The 16604-nt window shown below is 47.3% G+C and overlaps 1 protein-coding gene across 2 annotated transcripts in view; it reads right to left on the bottom strand.

Moving 5' to 3' along the window:
• LOC144821589 (rho-related BTB domain-containing protein 2-like) overlaps nucleotides 1-16604 on the bottom strand; it is a 453559-nt gene that overhangs the window by 99025 nt on the left and 337930 nt on the right. For both annotated transcript variants that reach the window (XM_078678799.1, XM_078678800.1), the window contains one exon: nucleotides 5022-5172. In XM_078678799.1, coding sequence (XP_078534925.1) covers nucleotides 5022-5172 — 151 coding nt within the window. The remainder of the gene's footprint in view (nucleotides 1-5021; nucleotides 5173-16604) is intronic.

Below are 16604 nucleotides of genomic sequence, written 5' to 3'. Positions count from 1 at the left end.
CGTTGGAAAGAGCCCCGACAGGTCCTCCTCACCACCCGTACAGCCGTGAAGTTGGAAGGACGCAAAGGCTGGGTGCACCTTTCTCATATTAAACTTTTTAATGAACTGAAACCCGTCTTAAAGAACATTTCCCAGGATTTGAAGGATTGCCAAAATATTGTTCTCAAGGACTGTCCCGCAAAAGACATTGCTACAACCCCTCCCCTGTTAGAGAAAACTCCGCAACAGGAGTACAAGCTAAAACTCCGGTCTAGTAAAATAAGTCAGTCAGTTTGATTGTCTAAGTCCTCCCCTAGGTGAAACGGTTAGACTGTTTCTGACATGTATAAAATAGACCCCCATAGTGAGAGAGTTAGTCAAAACTCAATCCGATGTATCGTTTTTCTATGTTTCATATTGTTTCTCAGCATTATGATTTCCTGCACCAGTTATGCATTTTTCCTGTGTTTCCCAGTTCTTCATGTAAATAAGTCTGCTAATACTACAGTAGAGCACACGTTTAGTGATCTGCCTCCTCATGAACTCTCTTACCGCCTCGCCATGCGAAACAACTCATTCATCCGCATGTTACATTACTCACACCAGACCAGCAATGCCACTAATTGTTGGGTGTGTGGTCGACTCCCCCCTTTCCAGACGTCGAAGGGAGTTCTGCCACTTTTTCCTTATCCATTCTCACATAATGGTTCGTGTGGAGCATGGTCCACGTTAACGTCATCCTCAACAGATATGTCTTTTCTTAACAGTACATGTTTTCCAGACAAGCAAGGTCTTCCCCACAGAACAGGGTTAGATCTAGAAAATGAAGTGTATAATTTAGGTAATTATTCGTCGAATTTCATGGTCCTGAATGTTCAGTCTGATACTACTCCAGACTTACCTGCTATTTCAGTACTACCAGTTAAAGGCGAATTATGTGTCCGAAATAAGGGTTCCGTACATGTAGGACATAGTGATTGTACTACTATTGTCAAGTATAGTGACAGTGGGAAATCTATTTTTAAAGCTTCACGTCATTCCTATTTTATTTGTGGTCAAACTGCATATGTTCGTCTGCCCCTCGATTGGGAGGGAACCTGTTACATTGCCTTCCTACTGCCACCTGTTTTTCTAGCCCCATCTGATTATCATAGAAACACACATCTAGTACACATTAGACATAGAAGGGAGTCCCCAATTGTCGATTATACTGAAACTGCTCTAGAACAGTATACAGATTTCAACAGAGGTTTCTTTTTCTTTATAGGACCTATCCAGAATAGTAAACTGATCCGTAGGTTAACAAGAACCCTCGAAGCTGTAGTAAATGAGACTGCCTCTGCTCTAGGTAACTTAACCGAAGAGCAATCTGCTATGAGATTTGTCGTTTTACAGAATCGTCTCGTCCTTGACGTCATACTGGCCGATAGGGGCGGGGCCTGTAGAGTCATCGGATCTAGTTGCTGCATTTTCATTCCAAATAACGCGCCGTCTGTTTATTCAGCTATAACCAGACTCCATAAAATTGCCCATCTGATACACCAAGATCCAGGCACCTGGACATGGTCCGGTTGGTTCTGGAATATAATTTCTGCATGGGGATGGAAAGTCTTGTCCTTTCTAGGTATTGCAGTAGCGATCATATTCAGCTGCTGCCTCTGTATACAATGTGGCCCTGCGATTTGCGGCATTTGTGCTACCTCTTGTATTCCTAGTCCCAAGCCCCGTTCTAAATCCCGTTCCAGGATAATTCGAGACGAGCAAATGATACTGTATGAAATGATAGATGGTATCATGAATATTGATGTTTCCTGATGGAAACGTAGTGACAAGGAGGGAATGTGGAAAAGTAAATTTTGCCATGTTCTGTGTCCCTACGCCTCATCCATCATATGTTATGTGTGCATGATTAAATATGCATATGTATTCCCTATGTTTGATTAATGACGCAATTATAGTTGTGTCCACCTCTAGTATGCCAGTTTCCAGTCCTCGTGAATACTACGAATATCAGGCCTATGTAAAGCTACGTTGCCACGTTTCTCAGTGTGCACGTTATTCTATTATAAAGTCCCCGTTTCTAGGCCTCAAAAGGGCCTGGACACCAGATTCAGCTCCTGTCTCCAGAAGCCTCGCTGAGGAGCGATTCAGCCCCCACCTGTATCCTCGACCCTTCACTTACTTCCTGCCTCGCAGTGCCCGGTCCTGCCTGGCTCTGCCTCTGAGTCTGCCAAAAGTATGTTATAGTTCCAGTTATCAGTTCAGTCCTCCTTCTCTGCATTCCTAAACTACTGAATCGCATCAATAGTTTCCGTCATTGTCTAGCCTTCACGTCTCCACGTTAGAGAAATACTGCATTTAATGGTCATTTAATATTCTTCAACACGCACTACATGTAGAATAATGCATGGTCCAGTCTTAGAATCAAGTCAGCCCTTTCTCTCCTGACTTCTAGTTTATATCAACATGTTCTCTAAACATCAGATACTAGATACTGTTTAGGTACATGTCGCCCTGACTCTCCAGACTTCAGTCTCTGCTCCTAGCACAGAGTTCATAGCCCCCAGCTTCTCCTAGTGATACGTCATTGCTAGTTTGCGCGCACCATCAGGTTAGAGGTCCCGGCTCCTTAGGTAGCCCCCTCCATGGTTTCCGCCCTATTCATGACATATTCTGTTACGTTTGCATCACATGTCTATGTATACGCCCAGTTACACCTACTTTCGCCCTTATCTTTCGCGACTGCTACGCGTCACGCCTTCTGCTCCACCCACTGCTACGCCTACTGTAATGTAATGCTATGTGTTTGCGTTATGTATATATGCTCATGTATTGTTATTAAAAGTCAGCGCGCTCATCCCAGGTCCAGCCCCAGCAGCTGCTGGGCCCTGCCATCCCGTTCCTATGCAGGTTGTCCTGTTCTGTATTAAACCTGCAAAACTCCTACTACCTCGAATCTTGACTCTTATTTATTGAGCTATCTGTTATGATATATGTCTAGTCAAAAAGAGAGGTATTATTTATTTATTTACCACAACATCACAACACACACGTCCCTGCCGCTACCACACGTCCTAGGGGCTGCATCACAACACACACGTGCCTGCCGCTACCTCATGTCCAAGGGGCCGCATCACAACACACGCATGCCTGCCGCTACCACGCGTCCTAGAGGCTGCATCACAAGACACGCGTGCCTGCCGCTACCACACGTCCTAGGGTCCGCATCACAACACACCTGAGGCTGTCGCTACCGCACGTCCTGGGGGACGCATCACAAGACACGCGGACGGCCGCTTCCACACGTCCTAGGGGCCACATCACAACACACGCGTCCCTGCCGCTACCACACGTCCTAGGGGGCTGCATCACAAAATACGCGTGCCTGCCGCTACCACACGTCATAGGTGCCGCATCACTGCACACCTGTGCAAGCCGCTACCACACGTCCTGGTGGCCACATCACATCACACGCGTGCCTGCCACTACCACACGTACTAGGGGCCGGATCACAACACACGTGTGCCTGCTGCTACCACATATCCTAGGGGCCGCATCACAACACATGTGTGCATGCTGCTAAAACACGTCCTAGGGGCCGCTTCACAACACTCGTGTGCCTGCCGCTACCACACGTCCTAGGGACCACATCACAACACACGCGTACCTGCCGCTACCAAACATCCAAGGGGCCGCATCACAAGACATGCGTGCCTGCCGCTACCACACGTCCTAGAGGCAGCATCACAAGGCACACGTGCCTACCGCTACCACACGTCCTAGGGGGCTGCATCACAACACACGCGTCCCAGCCGCTACAACACGTCCTAGGGCATGCATCACAACACACGCGTGCCTGCCGCTACCACACGTCCTTGGTGCCGCATCACAACACACACGTGCCTTCTGCTACAACACGTCCTAGGGGCCGCATCACAACACAAGCGTGCCTGCCGCTACCCCACGTCCTAGGGGCCGCATCACAACACACGTGTGTCTGCCGCTACCACACGTCCTAGAAGCCACATCACAACATATGCTTGCCTGCCGCTACCACACGTCCTATGGGCCGCATCACAAAACATGTGTGCCTGCCGCTACCACACATGCTAGGGGCCGCATCAGAACACACACATGCCTTCTGCTACAACACGTCCTAGGGGCCGCATCACAACACAAGCGTGCCTGCCGCTACCTCACGTCCTAGGGGCCGCATCACAACACACGCTTGCCTGCCGCTACCACACGTCCTATGGGCCGCATCACAGGACACGCGTGCCTGCCGCTACCACATGTCCTAGGGGCCGCATCACAACACACCTGTGCCTGCAGCTACCACACATCCTAGGGGCCGCATCACAACACACACGTGCCTTCTGCTACAACACGTCCTAGGGGCCGCATCACAACACAAGCGTGCCTGCCGCTACCCCACGTCCTAGGGGCCGCATCACAACACACGCGTGCCTGCCGCTACCACACGTCCTAGAAGCCACATCACAACATACGCTTGCCTGCCGCTACCACACGTCCTATGGGCCGCATGACAGCACACACGTGCCTGCCGGTACCACACGTCCTATGGGCAGCATTACAACACACATGTGCCTGCAGCTATCACACGTCCTACGGGCTGCATAACAACACACGTGTGCCTGCCGCTACCACAGGTCCTAGGGGACGCATCACAACACACGCGTGCCTGCCTCTACCACACGTACTAGGGGCCACATCACAACACACATGTGCCTGTCGCTACCACAAGTCCTAGGGGCCACATCACAACATACGCTAGCCTGCCACTAACACAAGTCCTAGGGGCCGCATCACAACAAGCACTAAGAGAACTTGAGTGCGTGCGGATAACAAGACTACTTGAGAGTATCTGGGGTTAGTAAGATCTCTTATAATCAGTAGATGAAGGCTGCATATCCTTGGTCATCCATTTAGGGGAGCACAACTACCAGTCCTTACTCATTCTGAGGGCAATAATGGCTTGGAGACATGGAGTGCTTGCGGACTGAACATGCATGGACACTCACCTGTCAGCGCTTGTAGCCGTGGCAGGCACAGACGGTTCGTCAGAATGGGCATCTCCATGGCATCCAGAGTGGCCGCAGGCGTGAACAGCCCCAAGTACAGGTACTCCAGGACAGCACGCAGGCACGAGCAGCTAGTGCCGGGGAGCGAGACCTGGCAAGAGTGAGGAGTGAGATGGTTACGGAGACTCTCTCTACCACACAGTACACATTATCACCTGTAGTGCTGAGATGGATACGGCAAATGACAGCAGCGCTCATGGCTTTTGGGTCTCGAAAAGTGAGTCAATGAAAAAATGTATATACAAATATGTGCATATATATATATATATTCACTGAAAAAAAACATAGGTTTGAGGCCTGATATAGTTAGGAATTAGCATTTAAAAAACCTTTGACATTCACTGAAAAAAACAGGTTTTAGGGGTGTTATAGTTAGGAATTAGCATTTAAAAAACCTTTGAAATTCACTGAAAAACATAGGTTTTACGGGGGTTATAGTTAGCTGGACATTTCAAGAGGTATCTGGACCTATAAATATTTTCGGCAGCCCACGCAGCAACCTCGTGCCCACGCCTAATCCCTGCTGACGAGCGGTAATAACCGCGAAACACGTGTCCAGGGATGGCAAGCACACCAGTGAATACCCTCAAGACTCAAGACTCGGGTAGAAGCACACCCGCTGATACCTACTACATCGACCATCATGCTCCGGGGTCACACGCTGATGGGACGAGCAGTGTGCGACCTCATTTGGAAAGGATAGTTAGTTGTACTAACTACACCTCGCGCGCCCGCAATCCACTGCTGATGATGTCACATATTACATCATTCATGACATGGTCAGTGACATCACTGATGACATCAGTGATGGCATCACTGATGACATAATCCAGTGAATGTGGTTCGGTTTGATATTTAAATATATATAATATATATATATAGCAATGTGCATTGAAGACTGAGTGGATGTATAAGTTTCTGGATGGAGGATTTAGTAGCACTGTGATTGACTGTCTAAGTGACTAATTTAAAGTGTTTCTCTAAATATATGGGATAGTGATTAAACAGTGTGAATATCTATATCACTATATCTCTTGTTGCGTAAACTACTACATAAGTTGGTTACCAGCTATTTGAAAGTCTACATTATTTATTAATTAGTATTTGTTTGGGATAGTGAATCTGTGTGTAGTTGGGTGGGAGGTGTGTGACTGTACAAAAATGTGTAAATAGTTGATTTAGTAGGTATATGAGGTTAAGACTTTATGTGGAAACAGTTGTTTGGATGAGTGAATGTCTTTATGGGTGTGGTGATGAGTAAATATATTTCTAAATGATACATGTCCAACAAACTAGAAATATAAAAGGCAATGTATGTGACAGTTGTATATAAATAAGTATACATAAGACTCAGTGATTGTATGAGTGACTATCGAAAACTTTATACATGCAATCGTGATTTTATAACACACTAAGTATGAGTTACTATCTGAGTTACTATATGAATAATTAAAGTGGTGTTTGTATAAGTGTGTAGCTGAGTAAATGTAAGTATAATCAATTATTTGCGTAAGTGAGTAAGATGACTGCATAAGTCAATATGATGCGTGCTGTTGTGTAATGTCAATTTAGGTGTATAAGTATATTTAATAGTGTTCTATTGAGCTTTGTTAGCATGTATGAGTGAATCTGTATGTAAGTGTTTATATGTGTGTGTAGATGTAGTAATCACTGAGTGGGTTTTTAGAAACTTGAATTGGTGTGACAATGGTTTCAAATATGTAACTCCATATTTTATAATGAGCGTTGAAAGGTTATACTAGCGTATGAGGAGATGTATCAGATTGTCACATGGATGATGTCAACAGTGATGTCATTTGAGATGTCATCAGTGATGTCATCAGAGATGTCACTGACCATGTCATGAATGATGTAATATGTGACATCATCAGCAGTGGATTGCTGGCGCGCGAGTTATAGTTAGTACAACTAACTATATCGGAGGAATTTTAATGGTTTTGTACGAGTGAAATGTCCAGCTAACTATAACACCCCTAAAACCTTTGGTTTTTTCAGTGAATTTCAAAGGTTTTTTAAATGCTAATTCCTAACTATAACACCCCTAAAAACCTATGTTTTTTTCAGTGAATTTCAAAGGTTTTGTAAATTACTAATTTTAAATGTATTTTTGTTATATTTATTTTTTTTGATACTGATTTACTACATTTTGTTACACTATTTATTTTTAGATATTTTTAGATATTTTATTTTTTAAATTACATTATAATTACATTATAAATTACAGTACAAAATATACCTTCTCAGAATGTATTACTTTAGTTTAAATACTTTGGAAATAGGCAATAGACTTTTAAGTACAGTACTTACAGTTGTTGCAATGGGCAACACAATTTCAAATACAATGCAACATTGAGCTCAATGTGAATTTCTAGTTAAATGCAATTAGTAACTTTATGGATTACTTTTCTAACCATAGGACTGGATCCTAGATTCAGTCCTTGGACATTCCTGTAAACAGTTGAGTAAAAGTGTTTTGGTTACAGTAGTGATTTGTAAGGAATATTATTGTATTTTAAAAGTTGACACTGAAACTTTTTCACATATAATTACCAATGTTATCCTATGGGAGGAAATTCACTTAGAAGGTAAGTAGTGTTATCCTTACTTTATCTTACTCAGTGGTGGATCCTGGATCCAGCACTGATGCATCTCCTGTAAACAGTTGAAAGAATGCGTTAAAGTCATACAGGCGATTTTTAAGGAATATTTGTAGTTTGTGAAAATTAACACTTTGAAACTTTTCTGGTGAAAACCAGACAAAGGATTCCTATGGAAGGAAATACAAGTTACTGGTAAGTACGTTTAGAATTACTTTTCAGGTTCAGTGCTTGGCTAAAAGATGCAGCACTGGGTTATCTCCTGATAACAAGTGAGTAAATGGGAATTCGTTGTTCGGATGATTTTAGGTGAATATTTTAAAGTTCGAAAACTCCACACTTAAAAGAATTTCCAAGTGAAACCAGTCAATGTTAGCCTATGGAAGGAAATTCAAGTTACTGGTAAGTATGGTTAGAATTACTTTTCAGGATCAGTACTGGGCTCAAAGATGCAGCACTGAGGTCTCTCCTGTTAACAGGTAAGTAAAACGAAATTCATAGTACATCCTGTAAGCGCCACAGAACTGCGTAGCAGAGAGATATAACAAGCATTTACAATGCAATGGTCTCGTCTTTGTTAAAGTTAGAGCTATAGGCATTGCTCATGACATTATTTTTGTTTTTAAAACATATAAATGGCATTGTCATTTACAATGCCAATAGCTTAATCTCTCGCAAATGCGAGACCTATTGCATTTGCACCCACACACACACACAGAGCCATACACAGAGCCACACGCACCCACACACACACACAGAGCCACACACAGAAGCACACGCACCCACACACACAGAGCCACACACAGAGCCACACACACACACAGAGCCACACTCACACAGCCACACACAGAGCCACACACACACAGAGCCACACACACACAGAGCCACACACACACAGAGCCACACACACACACGGAGCCACACACACACACGGAGCCACACACGCACACAGAGCCACACACGCACACAGAGCCACACACACACACAGAGCCACACACAGAGCCAAACACACACAGACAGAGCCACACACACACACAGAGCAACACACACACACACAGACAGAGCCACACACACACGGAGCCACACACACACACGGAGCCACACACGCACACAGAGCCACACACACACACACAGAGCCACACAGACCGAACCACACAGACACAGAGCCACACACACACACAGACAGAGCCAGCCTAATGGTACTAATAAAATAACCCTCTTACTACTGCTCTGAACGCATGAGTAAATGAAATGCTAAAGGTGGGTCACTCAGCTACGCACCTGAGAGCCCCAGTACTGTGGGACACCATGGAGAGACAGTACAAATGACAGAGGTTACTGCATGCATGGTAACCAATGACTGCCTCAGGGCCCCTAGAAAACGTCTAATCTGAGCTGAAGAACAAATCTACAGTCCCAGACTTGTGCGGTTTGTGTGAGCTTTGGGATAGCCCAGCTGTTTGTGTGAGCTGACAGATACCTCTGCTGTTCCAGGCCTGAGAGTGATATGTAAACTGAGGGACAGCTCTGCTGTCAGAGGCTTGTGAGGGTCGTGTGAGCTGAGAAAACTGGTGACTGCATCCAAGCCATTAGAAGCCGGTCTCAGGAGAGCAGGCTGTGCTTAGAAGCGTGAAATGGAAAAGTTTGCAACAGGAGGGGAGGAGGGGCGGCTTCGAGCAGGATGTGAAAGCGAGCCCTTGTGTATAGCCCTAGCTGGTCTACTGATCTGAAGCTGGAGGAGGGCTCGAAAATTCCACTCGACCGCTCGCATAGTCGAGCTAAATTTAACAAGGTAGAGCTTTTTTTAGGTTCTACTCGCCCTTTCTGGCGAGTAGGAAACCAAACCAACTTTTGTCCTCTGTCTGTGAAAACGGAACAAATGTGACAAGATAACAAGATTTAAAGGCATTTTTATTGCTCACAAAGTTAATGAGCAATAAATATGCCTTTAAATCTTGTAATCTTGTCACATTTGCTCCGCTTTCAGAGACGAGGTCAAGTAGGTTGCATTTAGGTCGAGAAAATTTTTTAAGGTACTAGTCCTGCAGGACTAGTACCATTTTTTGGATTTTTCTAACCCTCTGGAGGCGCAGACCTCCCATCCGAGGGGTGGGCGAGTGAGGGAGGAAGGGAAGCTACCTCAGCGCATCTCCTGGGGGGTGATATTGACAGCGGAGGAGCGCTCTGATTAAGCATCTGTTTAAAAAACACGCACCCCTCACGTTTCCTTCTTTTCTACACAATCCAGCAAAGTGAAACATGTTTTGACTTCGCCTGAAACCCGAGAGGGATATCACCATCACTACAGTCTTGGAATCACACGGGTTGACATCAGGCTGAGCCCTCTGCCCACTACGGCATGCTGACTGGTCCCACATTCACTGTCTGACACCAGAGTGAGCGCTTCCGGTGTGAGCACTTCCGGTGGTGCAGAATATTTTTATTTTAAAAGTTTTATATAGCGCTAGCTTGACCCGTAGGCATCAGAGCGCTTTACATACACACAGTAAACAGCAGAAAGGACATGACATTACATAGTAGGCCAGCAGTAAGGAAGCAAACCACAACAAGCTCATAGCTTTTATTGTTTCGCTTATTTTAAGGTATATTCAAACTTGTTGGACATTTGAGAATTTCAGCTACAGTAGTCATAGTCATGTAGGCCCAGATAAGGAAGGTATCTTGTTTGCTGGTCCCGCTCAGTGTAAGGCACATTCGTCAAGCTCAGGACGCTCAACTGCATCTCACCGATGCACCACACTGGCTCTAAATGGATAGGAACACGATGCAAAACCTCAAAATCGCTAAATTCAGGGCGATAGAAGAACTGTGCAAATGGTGGTGTTGCTGCACCTAGCATTCGCCTGTGCAAGAATAACTTATGGAAATCAAAGCGGCTATGCGTCGTGGAAAGGGCCAGAAAGGTCTGCTTTTCACCAACCAGAGAAATATAGACAACCTGATGACCAAAGAAGTGGACACAAAAGTCTCACCAGGTTATTTGAGAAGCACGAGAACCATTAAGCAGGGTAAACAATAATTGATCTACATTTTAATACAGTGTGGGAGCACTATACAAGACGGCGCGCTTCCATGTCTCTCACTACACTTTGTCTTCCTGAACAATCTGGCTTTTCATATTATTCAAAAAGCAAGGGTTTAAGCGCACACTAGGGAGCTGTTCCCACTAAACCTTAAGAAGATGGACTAAACGCGTGAAATCTCTATATCCATATTAAAGAATAGTCCAGCCCCAAGATGGCCTCCACTCGCCGAGAAAAGCCAAAGCGACCTACCTGAAATGGCCGCCACGTTACGTCCATTAACAGTGAAGGCCACCACCAGCTAGATCGTGGCATCCATAACGGAATGCGAAAGCTAGCCATAGATCACATTAACCAGCACAGAGCATACTCGACGCTCCAAGATGGTAGCGGGGAGAGGCGTGTCAGCCATTTCTACCTCTACGAGGCCCTACGACAGCCTGCAATTTTTTAGTGCATACAATAACCTTGCCCTCCACCCCAGCAGGGGCATAAGGGACACTGACCTGTAAAATACCCCCGCTGCGCGGCCTAATGCTGCGATTGTCTGCCGCCGCGCTCCTCGCCGCGGCTTTTTGCCTCTGTGCCGTCGCTTCGCTCGCTGCAAGGCCCGGAAGCACTTCCCTCTCTGTCTTGGACGCGTTTCTGTAGTTTCAAGGATGCAAGCGGTCGAGACTAGCGCCCTATTTTCAGATCAACCAGCAATGGTTGCTTCTTTCTCCGAAGCGAACACCATGCCGAGACATCTGCAGAATGTGCCACTTCCGCCGCAAACCTTCTCTCAGAATAGTGAGCTCCACGTTGACTGACACACAAGGCAGCATTCCCTAGCGTAATAGATCATTGGGCCTCACACTGATCGCACAACCTGAGCCCTCCCCAGTCCATCATCCAACCTACCTCCACTGACACCAGGCTCTGCTCACCCCAGTACCAAATGTGTTCACAAGCAGAATTTTCTCCAGTACTGCAGTGCTAGGTGGCCCACCGCCACTGATACCGACTTGAGCTCTTTGACACTACAACCTGAGGAAGCCCGCGCTCACAGCCGCTAGACATGGACCGACACTCGTTCACCGGGGGAAGCCTTCTCTGTCTCGGCCAGAGAAGGGGGGGGGAGGAGCCGGCGGAAGGCGGGTACACACAGAGCCCAGCAGCAGTGGCAGCCAGGGAGCGTATCGGCCGGGACGGGAGAGCCCGGGAGAGCCGAGGAGAGAGGTGAGAAGAGGGGTGGGGGGAGAGGAGGCGACACACTATGTTTCTCCGAGGTCAAGCACAAAAGAGACTGAGAAACGCCCCGTCCTTTTCAGACTGGGGGGTGTATTTTTCTTTCTCTCCTCTTCTCCATTGGCTGAAATGTAAACAACGGGCGTGTTTTTGACTGTTGTTACATTTCAGCCAATGGAGAAGAATGAGAAAGAAACGAAAAAACACACCCCTCAATCCGAAAAAGACGGGGCTTAGCTGGAAAAAATGACATCACTAAAACCTCTTCTCCAATGGCTCGCCGCCGTTTAGGAAGCCAGCCAATGGAGATGAGGGGCGGGTTTAAGCCTCACTACTAAGAAACATAAAATCTCGCCAGCGAGACTGCACATGTGCGCAGCCTATGCTAGCCGAGACCTAAAAAGGGGCACGGCCTGCATAACCTCTCTGCAACGCAGCGCAGTGGCTACTTGGCCCCCACGGTCCCTCAGGTTTGAAGTGGAATTTTTTACCCAACTTAAAACGTGCCACAGGGCGTGTAGGCACACATCACGTCAGGCCACGTCCCCTCCCTTCACCATTGTGTAAACACACCCTGTCACCGTTCTAAGTTGAGACATTAAGTCCCCTTCAATCCTAAGGGTCCCTAGGGTCAAACTAGCCCACTAGGTACCTCCAGTAAGCGCCACAGAGCTGCGTTGCAGAGAGGTGTAAAAAGGGATTAGCCTGTAGTGGTTGCCTTACTGCCAAAGGAAGGAGAAAGGAACTTTTTGTACTTTGCTTTCAACTTGTGAAGGATCTCCAAGGGCTTGGAAAAGAGATTGCCTCCTGCTGAAGTCTCAGGGACAACAGACTTCAACCCCCAGCTCCCCAGAGTTCTTTGGAAGTGCCTGCTGCTGCTTTGGGGCTTCTGAGGGACTGCGTGTCACAAGGAGCCGGAAGCGCGACTCAACGAGAAGAAGCGTGTCGCCATCGCTGTGCCTGCCGTCGCAACTCCGAAGGAGGGTGTTGCCGCTGGAACTGTCGCACTGCACCGCATTGGAGAGAAGAGTGCAGCAACAAAGAGGAAGCGAGTCGCCGTCGCTGCTGCTGCCGTCGCAACTCCGAAGGAGGGTGATACCGCTGTAGCTGTCACACTGCACCGCATCAAGAGAAGAATTTCGCAACGAGGTCGGAGCGTGTCACCGTCACTGTGCCTGCCGTCGCAACTTTGAAGGAGGGTGTCGTCGCTGGAGCTGTTGCACCGAAACGCATCAAAGAAGAGCACCTCGCAGCCCCGGAGAAGCGTGCCGCCGTCAGAGCTGCTGCCGTTGCATCGTGGGTGTCGCCGCTGTAGTTGTCGCATCGTGCAGAAGCTTCACGCATAGTGGGAGAAGAGTGTCACCACTGGAGCTGCTGCCGTCGCATAGCTGAACAAGGGTGTCGCCGTTGCAGTCCACGCATCGAACCGAGAACTTCTCGCATCCCCGAGAAGCGTGCCGCATCTGGAAGATCTTCACGTCTTTATTTCGTTGCACCGGAACTTTGGCTCATTTCCCTCGCTGCGACATTGCTTGTCGTGGAAGCACAACGCAACCTAAGGTACATTGATGCAGTGTTGCATCTATGAACTGAACTGAACTAAGCTTAAATCTACCATCTTAAAGTAACAGTATTGTGTATTTTTGTCATTTATGGTCTTGTGGTAACTCTATATAAAGTATACTTATTTTTTATATAAAAACCTTGTGTGGTGTCAATCTGTAGTGTTGTCACTTGGTTACTGCATGTGGTCACAAATGCTTAACACACTGTGTTGGACCTGGAAACTCCAGATCACGTAGGGTAGCCTGACACAGAGTAGGAAGGTCTAACCTAGAGGCATCAATGTTAAGCTTGCGTCACACCCTTACAATAACTCAGCGTCCATCCACTCAAAAAAAATAACACTACACCAGTTTTAGAAAAATACGTTCCACTTTATAAAATCTCTTCACTGTTTTTCTTTGTTCCCCTGCAGTTTTCAGGTTCTGTTCACTAAGTGGTTTTGTACAGGGTTGCTACCATTTACACATCTACATATAACAGTATTTGCTCAACACTCTGGGTTGTAGATCAGTTTTCTTCAATTATGACATGGGATAATTTCTTAGCCTATATTGACACTCTGGAACATACATTAAGGACTTATTTACAGGTTCAACTCAGCCGTTCATGGATACCCCAATTTCAATGACTTTTCAATTATACTTTTACACTTTCAATGCAGCTATGCTCAGTTGGATTGGCTAGAGGTCAATAAAACTCCATCTCTCATTTAGTCAGTTTAACAGAAGAATGCATTTGGACCCTTCAACAATTATAATAAACACTTAAGCTTAATACTGGAAGTTATGAGCAGTTGTCTGGTTACTTTGATAGTGTTTCACATGAAAAAGAAAAGAACACGTCTCATTTAATTCCGTTAGCAAGATCTTAAAATAATGCATTCTAGCTATCACATTCAATTAAGTTCAGTTAAGTGCTTGCCCAGCTTTGCCTACTTTACTCCTCTCTGTTCAAATTAAGCAGGTGAATGTTTCGATTGGGTCTATATGAAATATATGGGAATTCAACAACCTTGTCCCCTGTTTCTTTCCCACTCGTCTGCACTATGACAGTCTAATGGTTTCCCCCAGGCCCGCTTACTACCGGCCTCCGATGTCTGTTCATTATTCCATCCCACGCTGGAAAATTGGCTTGAAACAGACTTTCTTCACCTGCCACTGCGAGGCAACATTGAGGCCCACTCAGGCCCTGCACTTCACCGTACAGTCTTACCGGGTGTCGGACAGATTCGTCCCGGTCAGGTCACACAGCCCCACTTCCTCCTCTCACCACGTTAGCGTTGCTTTGTGGTGACTCCGATCATGGCGCTGACGGCTCCGTGCAGCTGAAGGGGCCGGAACTACGCCGCAACTCTCTCGGAGTCTCTGTCGGCTCTGCGTCCCGCCCTCGCCTCAGGCGTCAGAGAGGAAGGGAACGAACGCGGGCCGGCCTTCTCTGATTCCCGCCCCCTTCTTCCGGGAGCTCACTAGCCTGCCCTCTCTGGCCTCCGTGATGCCGTCTCGAAGGAATTGCTGCCCTGCTGACCCCAAGCGGCCCTTCCCGCTGGATTTCCCTAACGGGCTTGTGGAAAGGGGACAGTAGCCCAGTGACAGGGAAAGCGGCCGCTAGCCTCAGCAAGGTAAGGTTCTTCCCTCCGTCTTATGGACACACAGGACCCTTGGAGACAGGGCGGTGTTTTACTCGACCACACACACCTCGTGGAAGCAGTTCAGGTTGGGTCCCGAAGGGGGAAGGAAAAAGCAGAAACCAGACTCCTTTACAATTAAGTGCTCTCCTGGTTGAATTCCCAGGCCAGTCGTCTGCAGCTCTTCAAAAGCAGCGCAGCCACGTTTCTCTCTGGGGCACAATTCGATATTGAGAGCTAGTGATGATAAAGCGGTGCCAGGGCTTAGTCAATAGGTAGGGGGACACACCAGCACAGTAGAGCAGCCGGCCCGTGGGACGATCTTACCCCTCACAGTGCGTCTTCCTCCCTACACTACTGCTTTACTCCTCACCAGGTTTCACTCAAGCTCCACTGGTCACTCTAAAATGGCCGCCCTCCCACTGGCCTTTATATAGGCAGGCCTCAGGTTACTAGAACCAGCTAGAAGGTTCTAGAGCATCCCTATGCTATCCTATGGGCCCCTTCCCTGAAGTAACAGTTATGGCAATTGCTGGCCACCATTTTGTGGGTCTTGTAGATTTTAGTCAGAAAGGCACCTAGGGTAAGGGAAAAACTATAGGGGCAAGGAGCACCTAACCCCCAGGTCTACATCTAAAAAATTCTAGTGGACATAAAAATTTGAAAGGCTAGGAGGCAAAAAGGGAACAAAAATAAATAAATGACAGAAGGGACCACCCAAAGGGCAGACAGGTCTAACACGCGTCCCCCCCAGCTGAAAGTGGGGAGAGCTACCCAACCCCTTGGGAGTCCTCATCACTAAGGCGGAAATACCTAGAGAGACCATCTGCATTGGCATGGTCCACTCCAGGCCAATGTTCCACCCGGAATTCCATTCCCTGTAGGGAGATAGACCATCTCAACAGCTTGGGATTCTCCCCCTTCATTTGCATCAGCCAACGAAGGGGTCGGTGGTCAGTCTGAACCAGGAAGTGCGAGCCAAACAGGTATGGCCGCAACTTCTTCAGAGCCCATACCACTGAAAAAGCTTCCCGCTCAATTGCACTCCACTTCTGTTCCCGGGGAAGTAGTCTCCTAGACAGAAAGACAACAGGCTGACCCAGACCCTCTTCGTTGAGTTGCGATAACACTGCCCCAATGCCATGCTCTGATGCATCTGTCTGGACAATGAACTCCGTAGAGAAATCTGGGGCCCTCAGGACCGGTGCTGCACACATTGCCTGTTTCAACTTTACAAAGGCTTGCTGACAAGCCTCCGACCAGACTACCCGTCGAGGTTGTTTCTTGGATGTGAGCTCAGTGAGGGGCGCCACAATAGTGCCATACCCTTTCACAAAGCGAAGGTAGTAACCTATGAGGCCCAGGAAGGCTCGGACCTCAGTTTGGGTCTTGGGGGGCTCCCAGGCCATGATAGCCTCAATCTTCGCCTGGAGGGGCTGCACCG

The sequence above is a fragment of the Lissotriton helveticus genome, chromosome 2_2, assembly GCF_964261635.1.
Source record: "Lissotriton helveticus chromosome 2_2, aLisHel1.1, whole genome shotgun sequence".
NCBI lineage: Eukaryota > Metazoa > Chordata > Amphibia > Caudata > Salamandridae > Lissotriton > Lissotriton helveticus.
The sequence above is the reverse complement of the archived record's forward strand: the minus strand, read 5'-3'. Positions and strand labels throughout refer to the sequence as shown.